Source organism: Castanea sativa, chromosome 3 (genome assembly GCF_040712315.1).
Source record: "Castanea sativa cultivar Marrone di Chiusa Pesio chromosome 3, ASM4071231v1".
Taxonomy (NCBI): Eukaryota; Viridiplantae; Streptophyta; class Magnoliopsida; order Fagales; family Fagaceae; genus Castanea; species Castanea sativa.
In genome coordinates, this window is record NC_134015.1 from 50902378 (window position 1) to 50919438 (window position 17061).

Consider the following 17061-nt stretch of genomic DNA (forward strand, 5'->3'; position numbering starts at 1 on the left):
TATGAAGGCTATCATAGGAATGATAACCTCTCCTTCTTTCCTAGAATCAGCCACGGCTGTTGCCGGCAAGATTCTAACCCTACGTCGCCGGGAATATGGTATTTGGCTCTAAAGCCCTCCATCCCAGCGGCGGTATCCACTAGACACTTGAATTTTCCCATTACAGAAAGACGATAGACTAAACTCTAAAAGGGAAAGTGATTGTAGTGATAGCCGAGGACTGTATCCGAGGAGAAAAGGTCAAAGACTAGAGAGAGCAAGAACTTACAAAGTTGAAGGTACGGGTTTCCACGGTTTTCTGCTGGTGAAGAATGATTGTTGTTGTTTTGATGGGATTGATCCCTGATGACTTAAATGAAAGCGCAAGTTCCCGAAGCGTCAGGACGTGCGAAAAGGCGGCCTCGAAATTATGTCTGTCCCGCCTAAAATTTTGTGGAGTAATGAGAACCGTTGGATGCCCATCTCACTGTTGAACGTGGGGGACAAAGAGTAACTTACAGTAATAAATGCGCGCGTTTTTGAAAATAAAACCGCCAAGTGTCATCTTCTGGGACGCGAAATGATTTCCACACGTGCCATCACTTATAAAGTGTGTGGAGAGGCTCCTCGTCAGATCAAAACCCTACTTTTCTCCTCGGATGTCGAAAATTAGAATTTTGAGGGGCTATTGTGGGGGGTAAAAAGATCTTAATAGGGATATGGGCCGTTGGGGCTTACTAAGGAAGGCCGACTTGCTCTTGGGTTTAGGGCTTGTTGGTACTTTAGGTCGGCCCATGCGCCGAGGATCCGAGGATCCAGCCGAGGATGTTTTTCTCCTCGGACTAACACCGCAGAACCCGGACTTCATGGTACAAAGTTAGTGAATGTCACGGTCAAGACCAGTGGTTAAAGGGGGTGAACCCTTGAATGTCCTAGAAGCACCGATGTTGGGAAAGTGTCAAAAGTAAAGGCTGCTACCTCCACATTAAAGACCCTGCACCTACCACCCTGGCCGCATTAATGGGGAGGTGACACTTAAGCAGTGGAAGGGAAACTTCTAGTTACTGTTCAAAGGCACTAAGAAAAGAAATATCTAGGCTAAGGGAGGAGTGGGGGCAACACGTGTATAAAGTATTAAAAAGAAGAGTATTTAAGGAGAGATCTAAAACAGAAATAGGGGGACGGACTTTTTGTAACCTAAAAAGAAAAAGGACAAAGAGAGAGAGATAATATAAGAACAGCTCTCGGCCTACGTCCGAGGAGACTTATTCATATTACTTCTTGCTGTTTCCAAATACTGGCAATCTTTAGTTTGTCATTTAATCTTCACTTACTTCTAACCTGGGTTTCAAGCCCACTCTCTACAAATTTTTATTGTTTAAGGCTCATTGGGCCTGAGCCCATAACTGTTCTTGGGTCCAGGTGCAATTGTGCACTTACATATACCATACTATTTTACAATATACCTAACATCTTAATTTTTATTTCACCATATTACACATTAAAATAATATAAAAGTACTTCTCACTTCTATCTCTAATCTCTATTTCTCTTATTACACGTTAAAAAAGTATTAACATAGTACAATTATAAATTTTTTTGAGTTTACAAGTCCTGGTAATAGGGTTTTTGGATCTTTAATGCTAAAACATGACATTTGGAAGACGCAACGTGAATGCTCAACGTGCAATGTTGGTCAAAAGTAACTCCAAAGCATAATGTACGCAACAGTAAAATCCTATGAAAGAACACAAGGAAGAGATCAGGTTCGAAGGGGTATTACTTTACTCTTGAGCATTGCTTCCTCTTCTCATACGAGGGTGGCCCATGTGAGGTCCATCATTAAGCCCACCCTCGTGTGAGAAGAAAGAGATTCCGATCTATCTAATAATTTTCCGGTTCAAGTCCCTTTAACTTTATGTACTACAAAAGTCAAGAACACTACAGTCTGCACTAGTCAGAAACATGGAAGATCACAACGACGACGCCATTTCCAGTTCCGAAGATTCGAGGCTCCGGTGGCACGTGTTCTTGAGCTTCAGAGGCGAAGACACACTCTACCCCTTCATAAACAACCTCTACACCTCGCTCCACAACAAAGGCATCCGAGCTTTTCGCGACGACGATGGGTTGCGCCGCGGAGACGAGAACGCTCCGACTCTACTCGACGCGATAGAGGAGTCCGCGGCTTCCATTGTCATCATCTCCCAAAACTACGCGTCGTCGCGGTGGTGCCTCGAAGAGCTTTCGAAGATATGCGAGTGTAAGAGGCTTATTCTCCCTGTGTTCTACCTAGTTGACCCTTCGGATGTTCGGAAACAAAGAGGACCCTTCTTCGGAAAACATTTTAGGGAACATGAAGAGAAGGGAATCGAGAAGGAAAAGGTGACGAAGTGGAGGGAAGCAATGGAAACAGCTGGTGGAAAAGCTGGTTTTGTTTTTAAAGACAAAGACAAAGACAGGTACGGTGTTAATATGCATATGTATGTATGTATGTTTAATCCTTTTGTTTGAATTGTGCTTTTACTAATATAATAACATAGTAGCAAAATTTTGGGTTTTAGTTATAGATCTTAACAAACTAGACAAGATTCGTCACGTATGCTTTTTTGCCATCTATCTGTACGAAGTCATTCCCTCTGTTTTTTATTTAATTGTCATTTCATTTTTTTTATTACATCTATCAATGTTATTTTGGTTGCCCCAATTTGCCCCGTCTTTTTACCAAAAGGGCCACCCCATTTTTGTTGATAAATTGTTTAATTGAATTTTAAACAATTTTTTAAAAATCAAATTTATAGTCCTATGAGATGAGTATTAACAGAAGCTAGAAACTGGCATATCTGAACTATCGATGATATTTATTGCAGCTGTGGACATGATGTACATGACATTGTGATTTGACCCTATATGGGGTTTACTTAGAACCATAACAATGGGAACATGGAATATGATAATGCTTGAACCACTCAAATATCTCAATTTTTCTATCAGCAACTTAAGAGTCTAACATCGGATATGATCCATGAAGGGAGATGCGACCATCTGGTGCTTCTCACTCATATTTACAATTTATGTCGTCTAACAGTCTTTATCTTAACAAATACTCTTATGCTTTGTAGAAGCCAGTAGTATGGCATCATCAAAGTGGTCATTTAGCAGTTGTTGTGGCTCACAGACTTCACTCAATGTTTTATATACACAAGCCAAAACATATATGATAAAGTGAAATAACATGCTAGGATAATGCTTATACATTTCAGTCTCACCTATGATTCTGTTTTTATGCACATAATAGCTGTTTCCCTTATATACTCCGGTGTTGCACATTGTTGTCATCCTTTAGAAGGCCATAGAATTTGAAGCACTTGTATTTATCAAAGTAGGCACTTGATACACATCTTATCTAAGTTTCTCTCTACCATTTGACTGTTGATGTTTTTTATTTATTAGCATCTCCTTGCTAGTTTGTTTCCTATGGACTCATTTATGTTTATTGGCAGCAATGAGGCACAAGCGAAGTTGATTAAACTTTTAGTCAAAAGGGTATTAGAAGAACTAGACAGTACTCCACTTGATGTGGCTCCATATACAGTAGGACTCGATTCTCGTATTGAAAAACTGATGAGCTTGTTAGATGTTAGATCCAATGGCATTCGAGTTTTGGGATTACATGGGATGGGTGGGGTTGGTAAGACCACACTTGCTAAAGCTCTTTACAATAAACTCGTTGGTAGCTTCGAGTGCCTTGTTTTCATGAAAAATGATAGAGAAAATTCTGAAACAGATGATGATTTAGTGTACCTTCAAAACAAACTTATCAATTGTCTTTCTCCTGATAAGCCTCCTGTGTATAGGATTGATTCTGGTATCTCTGCAATCAAAGCAATGGTCCATGAGAAGCAAGTTCTTGTTATTTTGGATGATATTCGCAATGTAAGACAGCTTGAAGTGCTAGTCGGGAGAGATTGGTTTTCTGAAGGGAGTAGAATTATTATTACCACAAGAGACCGTGAAGTTCTACCTGAGCTTCTTGTGAATGAGTTTTATGAGGTCATAGAGTTGGCCCCGACTGAGGCACTACAACTTTTTAGCTACCATGCACTAAGAAGAGAGAAACCCACAGAAAGATTTATGAATCTATCCAAGAAAATGGTCTCTCTTACAGGAGGTCTACCATTGGCCCTGGAAATATTTGGTTCTTTTTTGTTTGAAAGGTGGAGAACAGAGGAATGGAAAGATGCTTTGCAGAAATTGGAAAGAATTCGTCCACGCAATCTTCAGGATGTACTGAAGATAAGTTATGATGGGTTAGATGTACAAGAACAATGTATATTCCTTGACCTTGCATGTTTATTCATTAAAAAGGAACTTGAGAGAGAGGATATACTTGATGCATTGAAAGGTTGTGGTTTTAGGGCTGAGATAGCAATTACAGTGCTCAGAGCAAGATCACTCATTAAGGTTTTTGAGGACAATTCTTTGTGGATGCACGATCAGATTAGAGACATGGGAAGACAAATTGTTCTAGATGAAAGTCCTGTAGATCCTGGTATGCGCAGTAGACTGTGGGATCATGATGAAATCATGACTGTCTTAAAGGGTGAGAAGGTATGACTGATAGTGAGATACCTCATCTTTTTTCTTCTTTTTTTTCCTGTTCCTTTTTTGTTGAATCCAAGCAGCAAATATAGAAAAGTACTTGCATATTTCACTACATGCATCATATTGCTATTTATAATCCTCTAGGGAAAAAGGGAATACTAATGTTTGTGCTCCACTTGTAGCTTCATGCAGTAGTGTATTTTCAAATTTCCTTCTCACTCTCAGGGTAGAGTTCCAGTTGGTGAAGATTGATGGGAGATTGCATAACTTTCAGAGAGATGATAAAAATTGTTCAAGCTAACATCTTCAGACTATACCATAGATGAGAACAAGAAGAATTGGGATCTTCTAGACTTCGATTGTATTCCACAATGAAGTTCTCCAAATCCTAATATTTCATAAATTAAAGGCTAAGATATAACATATCTATGGCTCAATTGACATGAGACCAAACAATTTGTCGAACCTTCTTAGCCCTTAAATGGCCTACCACACAAGCATATTCAACTTGTCGTTCAATATGTTCTTCTCTTCGCTATCCTCCTCACCCTCCAACAATTTAGATGGGTTGATCTTTTTTGATCCTTTAGTCAGGTCCTCTTCCATGGAGGGAAAGTTTGTTTCTTTCCTCTACTTACTAAACAGAGAGAGAGAGAGAGAGAGAGAGAGAGAGAGAGAGATTGGCTAATTATTTCTGGGTTTGAAATTGGCAAGAAGAGATGGTTGAATTGAATTCTGCCAGCTCCATATTTTACTTCCAAAAAAATTATTAAAAAAAAAATCTGAATCTTACAGTTTGGCCCCATTCCAGCTCCTTAGATGTTCTAAGTTTTCAATGGATGGATAATATTCTTATGTGATTAATTGAAATCTTACAGTTTTTAACTTGATAACTATTTGTTTATTGTCTCTGTTTCACTTGGCTACATTCAAATTTTTTAAGTTTTTTCTATATGATTGACAATAGGGAACAAGATGTATAGAAGGAATTGTCCTAAACTTTCAAAGGAGGCCCATTGTTCAGGATGCAAGTGGTGAGAGAATTTCTTGGGAAAACCTTCAAAGAACACCCAATTTCACCTCTGCATTAACATATGCGAAAGAAAGGTATAAGAAATTTCTTCAGGATAATGCAGAGAAAAAAAGAGAGGTGGTACTTTGCACTAAGCCGTTTGAATCAATGGTTAATCTAAGACTTCTTCAAATCAACCATGTGAGATTGGAACGAAAGTATAAATATCTTCCAGCTGGACTGAAGTGGCTACAGTGGAAAGGATGTCCTCTGAAAGCTCTTCCTTCTGAATTTCTTCCTCGAGAACTTGCTGTTCTTGATCTCTCCGAAAGTAGAATTGAGCAAGTGTGGGGTTGGTATAGTAACAAGGTGGCTGAGAAGTTGATGGTTATTAAACTCCGCAATTGCTACAATCTAGCTGATATTCCCAATTTATCTGGGCACCAAACCTTGGAAAAGCTTATTCTTGAAGGTTGCTGTAGACTGACTAAGATTCATGAATCAATTGGGAACATGAGTACATTACTTCATTTGAACATGAGAGATTGTTCAAACCTTATTGAGTTTCCTACTGATATCTCAGGGCTGAAACATCTTGAAAACCTTATCCTCTCTGGCTGCTCAAAATTGAAAAAGTTACCAAATGACCTAGGGAGCTTGAAGTGTTTGAAAGAATTTCTTCTTGACGAAACTGCTATAGAGGAGCTGCCTACATCCATTTACCACTTAACAAAACTTGAAAAGCTTAGTTTGAAAAGATGCCGATTTTTGACAACACTACCCAAGTGCATTGGACAGCTGTGCTCCCTGAAAGAACTCTCTCTTAATCATTCTGCTATTAAGGAAATACCTGATTCTGTTGGATCTTTATCAGACCTTGAGATACTAAGTTTGATAGGGTGCAAATCATTCACCACAATTCCTGATTCTGTTGGCAATCTCAAGTCTTTGACAAAACTTCTAATTTATGGTAGTGCAATTGTAGTACTGCCTCCTTCTATTGGGTTGTTATCATTTTTGAAGGAGTTATCTGTTGGAAAATGTCTGTCTCTTATTGAATTGCCTGATTCAATTGAAGGACTAGGTTCTCTGGTTGAGATTGATTTAGATTGGACATCAATCACACAGCTACCAAATCAGGTAGGTGATTTGAAAATGCTAAGGAAGCTTGAGATGTTGAACTGTAAACATCTTAAATTTTTACCAGAATCAATTGGAAGCATGCTGGCTCTTATGACTCTGAACATATCCAATGCCAAAATTTCTGAATTGCCAGAATCCATAGGGATGCTGGAAAATCTTATTACATTAAGATTGAGTAATTGTACAGAGCTCTATAAACTTCCAGCATCAATAGGAAATTTGAAGTCTTTACAGCGGTTGCTGATGGGAGAAACTGCTGTGGCAGAATTGCCTGAAAGCTTTGGGAAGCTCTTGAGCTTAATGATATTAGAAATGCCTAAGAAGCCTTATTTTGAGTTACCTAGAAACAGTGTGCCTAATTCTACAGTACTTCCAACTTCTTTCTCCAATTTATGCTCACTAAAAGAACTAAATGCTCGTGCTTGGAAACTATGTGGGAAGATTCCTGATGATTTTAAAAAGTTGTCATCATTGGAGATTTTGAATCTAGGCCACAATAATTTTTTCAGTCTCCCATCCAGCTTGATGGACCTTTCCAAGCTCAAAAAACTTTTATTGCCCAACTGTGAAGAGCTCAAGTCTCTCCCTCTGCTTCCCTCGAGCTTGGTGGAGGTGAATGTTGCAGACTGTCCTGCTTTGGAAAGGGTGTCTGATCTTTCAAACTTAGAAAGCTTAGAGGAGCTGAACCTTACAAACTGTGAGATGGTGGTGGATATTCCAGGCCTTGAATGCTTGAAGTCCTTGAGAAGGTTGTACATGAGTGGGTGCAAGACATGCTCATCTGTGGTTAAAAGAAGACTTTCTAAGGTTCTCTCTCTCTCTCTCTGCATATTACCTATCGTAGGCCAGAAACTTTCTTTCATGATATTTTCATTTAAGTAGAATCAGCTAAAATACATTTTATCCCTCCAAATTTGATCTCTAGTTTCAATTTTTGCAATATCATTATAGTTCAAAGTTCTGTTGGGACTTGGCACTGCTTGCTCCAACCCAGTTGAGGTAGCTCTCAATGCAAAAAGGTTTTGAGGGCCTTCCTGGTCTTGCTCAGAAAGGCCTGTGGGGTTTCCATTCCTAGTTTTATTTAGTTTGATCTAGTTTTGAATTCCTGTGTGCTGTGAATATGGTTGTGTTTTAGTTTGATCTTTGTTGTTCATGCAGTCCTTTTGATCATGGATGTCAATTCCTCAGTATTTTTCGTCCAATTCAACGTGGTATTACTGTCATGTGGGGCTTATGTGATACTTAATGTTTCCAAGATTAATAGGAATAGATAGGACTAAATTGATGGTAATTTAAAACTTTAAGATTGATATTGCAAAATTGATACAAGACAATAGGACCAAACGGATAACAAATTCAAATTTGGAGGAACCAAAATGTACTTTAACTAAGAATAAGGATTTATTTTTCTAAAAAATTTTTATTGCAGGTTTCTTTGAGGAATATGTTCTCTCTTAGTATGCCTGGAAGCAAAATTCCAGATTGGTTTTCTGAAGAGGTAGTTAAATTTTCAGAACGCAAAAACCTTAAGATCAAAGGTGTGATAATAGGTGTTATTGTCTCTTTCAGCCATCAAATACCAGATAACTTAAGAGATCAAGACCCCTTACTAACAGGTATACGAGCAAATATTGTCAAACTGAATAGACCTGTGTTCAATGCAATGCTGGACATAAAGGGAGTCCCAAAGACACATGAAGATCATCTTTACTTGTCTCGGTTTCCAGAGTGGCATCCGTTATCTTTTTCATTGAAAGATGATTATAATATACATGTGACAATAGACGACCCACCCTACATTGAGGGACTCAAGCTGAAAAAGTGGGGGGTTCATTTGGTTTTTGAAGGTGACGATGATTATGATGGAAATGAAGAATCGTTGGATGAATCCCAACTGTCCATTTCAGAAAAACTAGCCAAGTTTTTCAGTTTTCCTGAAGAGGAAGAAGATCACATCCCCGAATCAGGCTGTGAAGTCGAAAGCCAAGTGCAAGAGATTGAGGAACAAGAAGAAATTGAAAGAGAGCCCCATTGGTGGCACTTTTTGCCGCTTTTTCGAAGGTGCTTCTGCTTTTAAAGGAGGAGAAACTATACCTGCAAGGCTTCAGCCCCTTCGGAAAGCAACTAACTTCTGTTGCAACAGCAGCAGATACAACTTGTAGTCTTCATATTTATCTTTATTTTCAGCTATCATTGTTAACTTTGTTTATTATTCTATTACACACACCCTATTACACACTTTTTTTTTGAATTGAAATTGTGAGTTGAAGATACAATTTCCAACTTGAAAATGTGTTTTCAACTCACAATTTCAGTTGTTACACACTTTTTTGATCTGAAATTGTGAGTTAAAGATCCAAATTTTGACTTGAGATTGCCTTTCCAATTCACAAATTTTGACATGATTTTACTTAAACTATCACAATTTTAAGTAGAATCATACTTTGAAAATTAATTTTTCTAAAAGAACTAAAAACTATACTCCCAAAATAAACTAATTTAAATAATTATTTTGGAAAATTCTTCCTTAGAAATTAGAATTGAACCAAAATGACCGTTGGCTTGCTCTGTCAATCAGAACCAGCTTACAATAAATAACATAAAAAAAAACTCCAAAGTCTGTGCCTACCTTAATTGACTTTTCTCTTTCTTCTTTTTGTATAAATACCTTAATTTAGCTTGACTCTTCAGTCTTCACATTCCAAATATACACGCAGAATACAAATACAAATCATCAATTGGCATCCAATCTCGTAGAACACTGCAGCTAGCAGAAAATGGAGGACAACGACCCCGTTTCCGTTTCGTCAACTCCACCACCACGACGAGCTTTCAGGCTACACTGGGACGTGTTCCTAAGCTTCACAAGCGAAGAAGACACACGCCACAGTACTTTCACTACCAACCTCTACAGCTCCCTCCAGAACCATGGCGTCCGAGTCTTCCGCCATGACAATGCGTTCGGCCGCGACGACGTCGTTGTCGAGGCCATGGAGGACTCGGCTGCTTCCATAGTCATCATGTCCCCGAACTACGCGTCTTCGCAATGGTGCCTCGAGGAGCTTTCAAAGCTATGCGAGCGCCAGAGACTACTCGTACTCCCCGTGTTCTACCGAGTTGACCCGGAGGATGTTCGGAGACAAAGAGGAGCTTTGGAAAAACATTTTAGGAACCATGAGGAGAGGTTCGGGAAGGACAAGGTTATGAGGTGGAGGAGAGCTATGGAAAAAGCTGGTGAAACTCCTAGTTGGGTTTTCAACAGCAGGTAATTCATTTCATAAAAATGGTGGAACTGGTTTTGCTTTTGGTTTTGATTGTGGTTCTAAGGATTCTGAGATTATTGGTTGAGTTGAAAACTTTAGCAGATTTTAATGTTTTATTGCCCAGCTTGGGATTTTCTGTATAAAAATTATAGATACGAGCAAGGCTTAGGTACATGACTTTGGTGTTGTTGCTTAAATTTCTCTTTTAAAATTCTACATGTGTATTTTTCTCATGAGATAAAAGTGTATTTTTTAACTAAATAGTCACATAACTGAATCGAAACCTAAAAAACAGTAACTAAGGTACTCTACCTAAGTTTTACCTTATTGATAAATATACAAGATATTGTAGAATGAAGCCTAATACTTTATCACATCTTTAATTAACATATCTTCTTTTTTTTGTTTTTTTTTACCTCTTTCTGATTTCTCGACTTATATCAAATCACGATAAACATGTTACTACATATAGAATTTCAAAAAAAATTTATTTATTAAAGGCCACTAATGGTAATTGATACAACAATGAAAAATTTTACTGTTCACCTTCTTGTGATAGGGCTACACATGGCGTAAATAATAATAATAAAATGATGGTACAATACTAGTTGAGTAAATAGGGTTATTCTTGTTGCACATAGTTTATCACACGTTGCCGTACATACAATTGGTTAAAATTGTGTTTTCAAAACACGGTTTCACAATTTGAACTTAAATTGTGCAGTGTATGTATAGACTGTGTATGATAATTATTATCTGAGTGAATAAGGGTGGCTTTTTGCCCCTCTATAAAGAAAAAAAAAAAAAGTACCTTGTTAAGGTGATGAACATCACCGTTTAACCTTCTTTGTCATGTCACATATGCATAAAAATTATTGTTTAATGGTTGTTAATTATTGTTTCCTGTTGATGTTATAGCCATCATTCACATTCATTTGGCATTACAACGAGTCAAGTCTTAAACTTTATGTGAATCCAAACCATTTAGGTACTTTAATAACATATGGAAATAATTAACAAGAAATGTGCTGCTAACTATTAGTTGGTATTATCATTAACTCTGCATTTGAATTTTCTGTCGTCCATTATCTTCCATCTTGGTTGGATCCAATTTATATTAAGTAATATTAGGAATACTACAAATTTTACCATATAGCCTTTACAAAATGATTTTTTACCAATCACAAAAAAGTAATTCTGACATTCTTTTATTATGTTTTGAAATTCACCAGTCACATTCATTGCAACTTCAGTTTGTAAAGGTTATGTAGTAGAATTTATAATATCTTTAGCATTTTTCATTTATATTTGTCATCAAACTGGAAGCAGTAATAGTGTACACATTTATTCAAGTCCCTTCCATTGCTATTTGAGGTGTTATAGTATATGCATCTTTGTTGCCTTTTATATTCTAAATTCCTAATGCCGTAATCATGTTTTTGTCAGTGAAGAAGCACAGTTGGTTCAGGCATTAGTCACAAGGGTTTTTATTGAATTGAGCAATACTCCAGTGGGTGTGGCTGCATACACTGTTGGGCTTGATTCTCATATTGAAAAACTGATGAGATTGCTAGATGTTAAAAACAATGGAATCCAAGTTTTGGGATTTTATGGGATGGGTGGGGTTGGTAAGACAACCCTGGCTAAGGCTCTCTATGGTAGTCTTGTTGGTCACTTTAAGTACCGGAGTTTCATTTCAAATGTTAGAGAAACTTCAGCCCAAGACAATGGTTTAGTATCTCTTCAAAATCAACTTATCAATAATATTTCTCCTGGTAAGGTGTCTCCTATAAGGGAGATTAATGCTGGTACCACTGCCATCAAAGAGATGGTAAATGAGAAGCAAGTTCTAGTTGTTTTGGATGACGTTGATAATATAAGCCAACTAAATGCTCTAATTGGCAACAGAGAATGGTTTTATAAAGGAAGTCGAATAATTATTACAACCAGAGACAGAGAAGTATTATCCAAGCATCTTGTGAATGAGTTCTATGAGGTCAGAGAGTTGGATTCATCTGAGTCACTACAACTTTTTAGTTACCATGCACTAAAGGAAGAGAAACCCACAGGTGCTTTCTTGAATCTGTCCAAACAAATTGTGTCTCTTACAGGAGGATTACCATTGGCTCTGGAAGTATTTGGTTCTTTCCTGTTTGATAAGAGGAAACCAAAAGAATGGGAAGATGCTCTACAGAAATTTAAAGAGATTCGCCCACGTTATCTTCAAGATGTCTTGATGGTAAGTTTTAATGGATTAGATGAACAAGAGAAGTGTATATTCCTGGACCTTGCCTGTTTATTTGCTGAAATGAGAATAAAGAGAGAAGATGCAATTGACATATTGAAGGGTTGTGGTTTTAATGCTGAGAGAGCAGTCACAGTCCTCACCGCAAAATCACTCATTAAGTTTACTGAGGACAATATTTTGTGGATGCATGATCAAGTTAGAGACATGGGAAGACAAATTGTTCGAGAAAATAGCCTTGTGGATCCTGGCATGCGTACTAGACTCTGGGATCGTGATGAGATCATGACTGTCTTGAAGGATATGAAGGTACATATCATATCATGATACCTTTTATTAGGAAAGCTGTCTTATTTATCCTTAATGGTTTATGTGTGTGTCAGGCAATGCCACCATGAAGCTTGTATGCATGTAGTATAGCATGTTTATTTGTTTGACAATCTGCCGTTAATTCCTTAATGACAGTTTTCAAATTGAAAATTGCCAGAGATGATTAGATCAGATTGTTGTATGATAAAAATTGACTTAAATTCTGATTTGACTTATTTATCCTTTAATGGTTCATGTGTGTGTCAAACAATGCCTCTGTCAAGCTTGTGTGCATGTATTACAGTATGTTTATTCATTGTCAAATAAGTAATTTCGTATTTCTTGTCCACCAATGAATAAGATGAATAAGAGTTGGAGTAAGTAAGTAGTCCTGTAAAGTATGGTTGCTTTTGCATTAGTGGTCTTCTCACATGGAAAGAGAAGACTTTTATATAAACATGGAGTTTCTTTGAATATTAGTTTGGTAGTTTCTTGTGGTTGAAAGATACCCATTCATGTGAGTTGAGAGTTTGAGACTGTTGGATGTATTGGGTGAGGAAGCATCATTGGGTGTATTGAGACTGTTGGATTGTGTGTCTTGTTTGTTAAGTTTGTTAGATAGTATTGAGAATTTATTTTGGGTATATTGAGATTTGGGTTAGTTTGTGTTTGTGAGGTTTTTAAGTGTTGTTTGCTAGTAATGTTTGGTTGAGTGTGGTTGTAAACAATATTGTTGATAGAGAATTTTGGTTAGTATTGCTGGTGCATGCAGTTATGGAGTTGGCCAAACCACGTTAAACTTTGCTGTCTATTGTGTATGTTTTAATTTCTTGTTCATGTTAAGCTTGCCCCAAATTACAACATATGGTACCATTCTAGAACTAGGGGGAAACAAAACAGATAGTGCAGGAGTCCATTCTATATGGCTGGACTACCAAAAATGTCAATAATTATCCTAAGAAATATTTAGGTGCTCATTAATATATTACTTGTTTCCTTCTGTCTTCTTGCTTGCTACACCTTAGCTGATTAAATTCCATTTGATTGACAATAGGGAACACAGTGTATAGAAGGCATTGTCCTAGACTTTGAAAAACGAAACATTGTCAAGCATCCAAGTGGTGACAAAATTTCTTGGGTTAACTTTCGAAGGAAACCCAATTTCACCTCTGCAGTCACATACTTAAAGGAAAGATATAAAAGTTATCTTGAAGATCGAGCAGAGAAAGAGAGAGAGGTTATAATTTGCACCAAATCCTTTAAAAACATGGTCAATCTTAGACTGCTACAAATCAATAATGTGAATTTGGAAGGGGAGTTCAAGTATCTTCCTGTTGAACTGAAGTGGCTGCAATGGAAAGGCTGTCCCATGAAAACTCTTCCTTCAGATTTTTGTCCTTGCAAAGTTGTGGTGCTTGATCTATCAGAAAGCAAAATTGAACATCTGTGGTGTTCAAACAATTACAATGTATGTTTCTCTTAAAAATTCTATTGCGATTTTCATTATTGTTTGAGCTAAATTATGACAGCAAGGATAGGATGCCTGACATATGGAATAGATTTCATGTTTAAGCTGGTTTCCCCTTGTTATCTCCCACTTTTCTTTCTATTCAAAGACACTAATGTGATTGTGGCTTGTTCTGCTTATACATTTGGACGTTGAAATTTGATGACATTTCCCTTTCTGAAAGAAGAAAAACTTCTTGTTTACAGGTACTTGAGAACTTGAAGGTTTTGAATCTTCATGGTTGCTATAATCTAACTGCTATTCCAGATTTATCTGGGCATCAAGCCTTGGAAAAGCTTGATCTTGAGCATTGTGGTCGGTTGATAAAGATCAATGAATCAATTGGTAGCTTGAGTTCATTACTTCACTTGATCCTGAGAGGTTGTTCAAACCTTATTGAACTCCCAAGTGATGTCTCTGGCCTAAAGCAACTTGAGAGCCTTATCCTCTCACGTTGCTCAAAGGTGAAAGAACTGCCAGAGAACATAGGCAGCATGAAATCTTTAAAAGAACTTCTTCTTGATGAAACCTCTATAGAAATCCTTCCTGAATCTATCTTCCACCTTACAAACCTTGAAATGCTTAGTTTAAATGATTGCAAACTTCTGAAAGGGCTACCCCAGTTTATTGGAAAGCTGTGTTCTCTGAAAGAACTCTCCCTTAATCATTCTGCATTAGAGGAAATACCTGATTCCATTGGATCTTTAGCAAACCTTGAGGAACTAAGTTTGAAGTGTTGTAGATCACTGACCAGAATCCCAGACTCCATTGGCAATCTCAAATCGTTGACCAATTTTTTTATAAATGGTACTAAAATAAAAGAACTACCTTGGTCTATTGGCTCATTATCAAATTTGAAGCACTTATTGATTGGAGAAAATTATTTTCTTAGCAAACTGCCCGATTCAATTGGAGGATTAGCTTCTATAGTTGAGCTTAATATTGAGGGGACATCAATGACAAATTTGCCAGATCAGATTGGTGCCTTGAAAGTACTCAAAAAGCTTGAAATAAGGAAATGTGAATCTCTTATATCATTGCCAGAATCAATTGGAAGCATGTTAACACTTACTACTTTAATCATATTTCAAGCTAATATTAGTGAGTTGCCAGAATCAATAGGGATGTTGGAAAATCTTATTGTGTTAAGATTGGATAAATGTAAACAACTCTATAAACTTCCATCTTCAATAGGAAAGTTAAAGTCATTGCAGTGCTTGCTAATGGAGGAAACCGCTGTGACAGATTTACCTGAGAGCTTTGGGATGCTCTCAAGCTTAATGATAATAAAAATGGCGAAGAATCCTCATGTTGAACTACTTGAAAACAGTACGCCTAAAGATGCTGTTATTCACAATACAAAAGAGAAGTTTAAGTTGATTGACTTCCCAACTTCTTTCTTAAATCTATCCAGACTCTGTGAATTCAACATTTGTGCTTGGCAAATATCTGGTAAAATTCCTGATGATTTTGAAAAATTGTCGACATTAGAGATTTTAAATCTAGGCCACAATCATTTTTGCAGCCTTCCCTCCAGCCTGAGGGGCCTGTCCATCCTCAAAAAACTTACCCTGTCCCATTGTAAAGAGCTTAAGACTCTCCCTCCACTTCCGTCAAGTTTACAAGAGGTGAATGTTTCAAATTGCATTGCATTGGAAAGTTTTTCTGATCTTTCAAACTTGGAAAACTTATGTGACCTGAACCTCACCAATTGTGAAAAACTGGTGGATATTCCTGGCCTCGAATGCTTGGAGTCCTTGAGAAGGTTGTACATGAGTGGTTGCAATGCTTGCTCCTCAGTAGTTAAGAGAAGACTTGCTAAGGTTCTCTCTCTCTCTCTCATTATATTTTTGCTAGGTAACATAAAATTTTATTAATAAATAGCCAACCTGAAAATACTTCCAAAATCTAATTGTGTCTCTCTCTCATTATATTAAAAAAACTAAAAGGAGAGAAATTTGAACTCTTGTGATATATATATTTTGCAGGCTCCTTTGAGAAATTTTCGCAATATAAGTATGCCTGGAAGCAAGATTCCAGATTTTTTTTCTCAAGAGGAGGTTAGATTTAAAGACTTTAAAAACCGTCAGATCAAAGGTGTTATCATAGGTGTTGTCTTCTCTGTCAATCATCAAATATCAGAGGACTTTAGACATCCCCTCCCTGCAGCTGCAATAGGGGACATTGAAGCAAGTATCCTCAAACTAGATTTCCCGATATTCAAAACAAGCTTGCAGTTAATGGGAGTACCAAAGACAAATGACAATCAAATCCACTTGTGTCAATATCCAAACTGCCATCCATTAGTTTCTTCATTGAAAGATGGTTATAAGATACATGTGACAAAGAGAAACCCACCATTTATGAAGGGGGTTGAGCTAAAGAATTGGGGGATTTATTTGGTTTTTGACGGTGATGATGATTATGAGGGAGACAAAGAATCATTGAACCAGAGACAGAAATCCATCCCAGAAAGACTAGCAAAATTTTTCAGTGACCTTTGAAGAAGATGATTGTATCTCTAAATCTGGCAGTGAGGTTGAAAGAAAAATGCAAAAGATTGAAGAGAACAGAACAGCAAAGAACATCTTCATATGGCATGAGTTACTATGGTTGTTTACTCTTTCATTGTTCTTTCTTCCATCTTTGTGTTTAGTTTGTTATGCTTATGCTGTTAGTGATTAAAGTAATTTGCACCTCCTGTATGCACCTTTCATATGTATTGTATTTTTTTTGTTTAATCATATGAATTGTTAATATCACATTCACTTATTACAACAGCCTATATATGACTTTTTAAAGTTACACGTTTTTTAGGTACAATTTTATTTTGTCAACGTCTAGCAAATTAACAAATAAGATTTTCAGCAAAAAGTTAATCCAAACATATGATTCTTCTTCTTTCTTCTTCGGGATTATGTATTGGAGCAATTGGAGACAAGTTATAGAAGAGTGGTTATTACTTCAACTCTTCTACTCAATTTCTTTCTGAAATACT

The 17061-nt window shown here is 37.1% G+C and overlaps 1 protein-coding gene and 1 pseudogene across 3 annotated transcripts; both read left to right on the forward strand.

The window, feature by feature from the left end:
* Nucleotides 1–1758: 1758 nt before the first annotated feature.
* LOC142628043 (disease resistance protein RPV1-like) lies at nt 1759–8816 on the forward strand. Of its 3 annotated transcripts, none has more exons than XM_075801986.1 (4): nt 1759–2441; nt 3483–4590; nt 5552–7546; nt 8309–8460. In XM_075801986.1, the coding sequence occupies exons 1-4, from the start codon at nt 1945–1947 to the stop codon at nt 8324–8326; spliced, it is 3618 nt and encodes a 1205-aa protein (XP_075658101.1). In that variant the 5' UTR covers nt 1759–1944; the 3' UTR covers nt 8327–8460. The 3 variants fall into 3 exon arrangements, with proteins under 3 accessions (XP_075658101.1, XP_075658099.1, XP_075658100.1); XM_075801984.1 differs by having other exon boundaries at nt 1760–2441; nt 8169–8816; XM_075801985.1 differs by having other exon boundaries at nt 1761–2441; nt 3837–4590; nt 8169–8816.
* LOC142628042 (uncharacterized) lies at nt 8759–16843 on the forward strand (annotated as a pseudogene).
* The last annotated feature ends 218 nt before the right edge of the window (nt 16844–17061 follow it).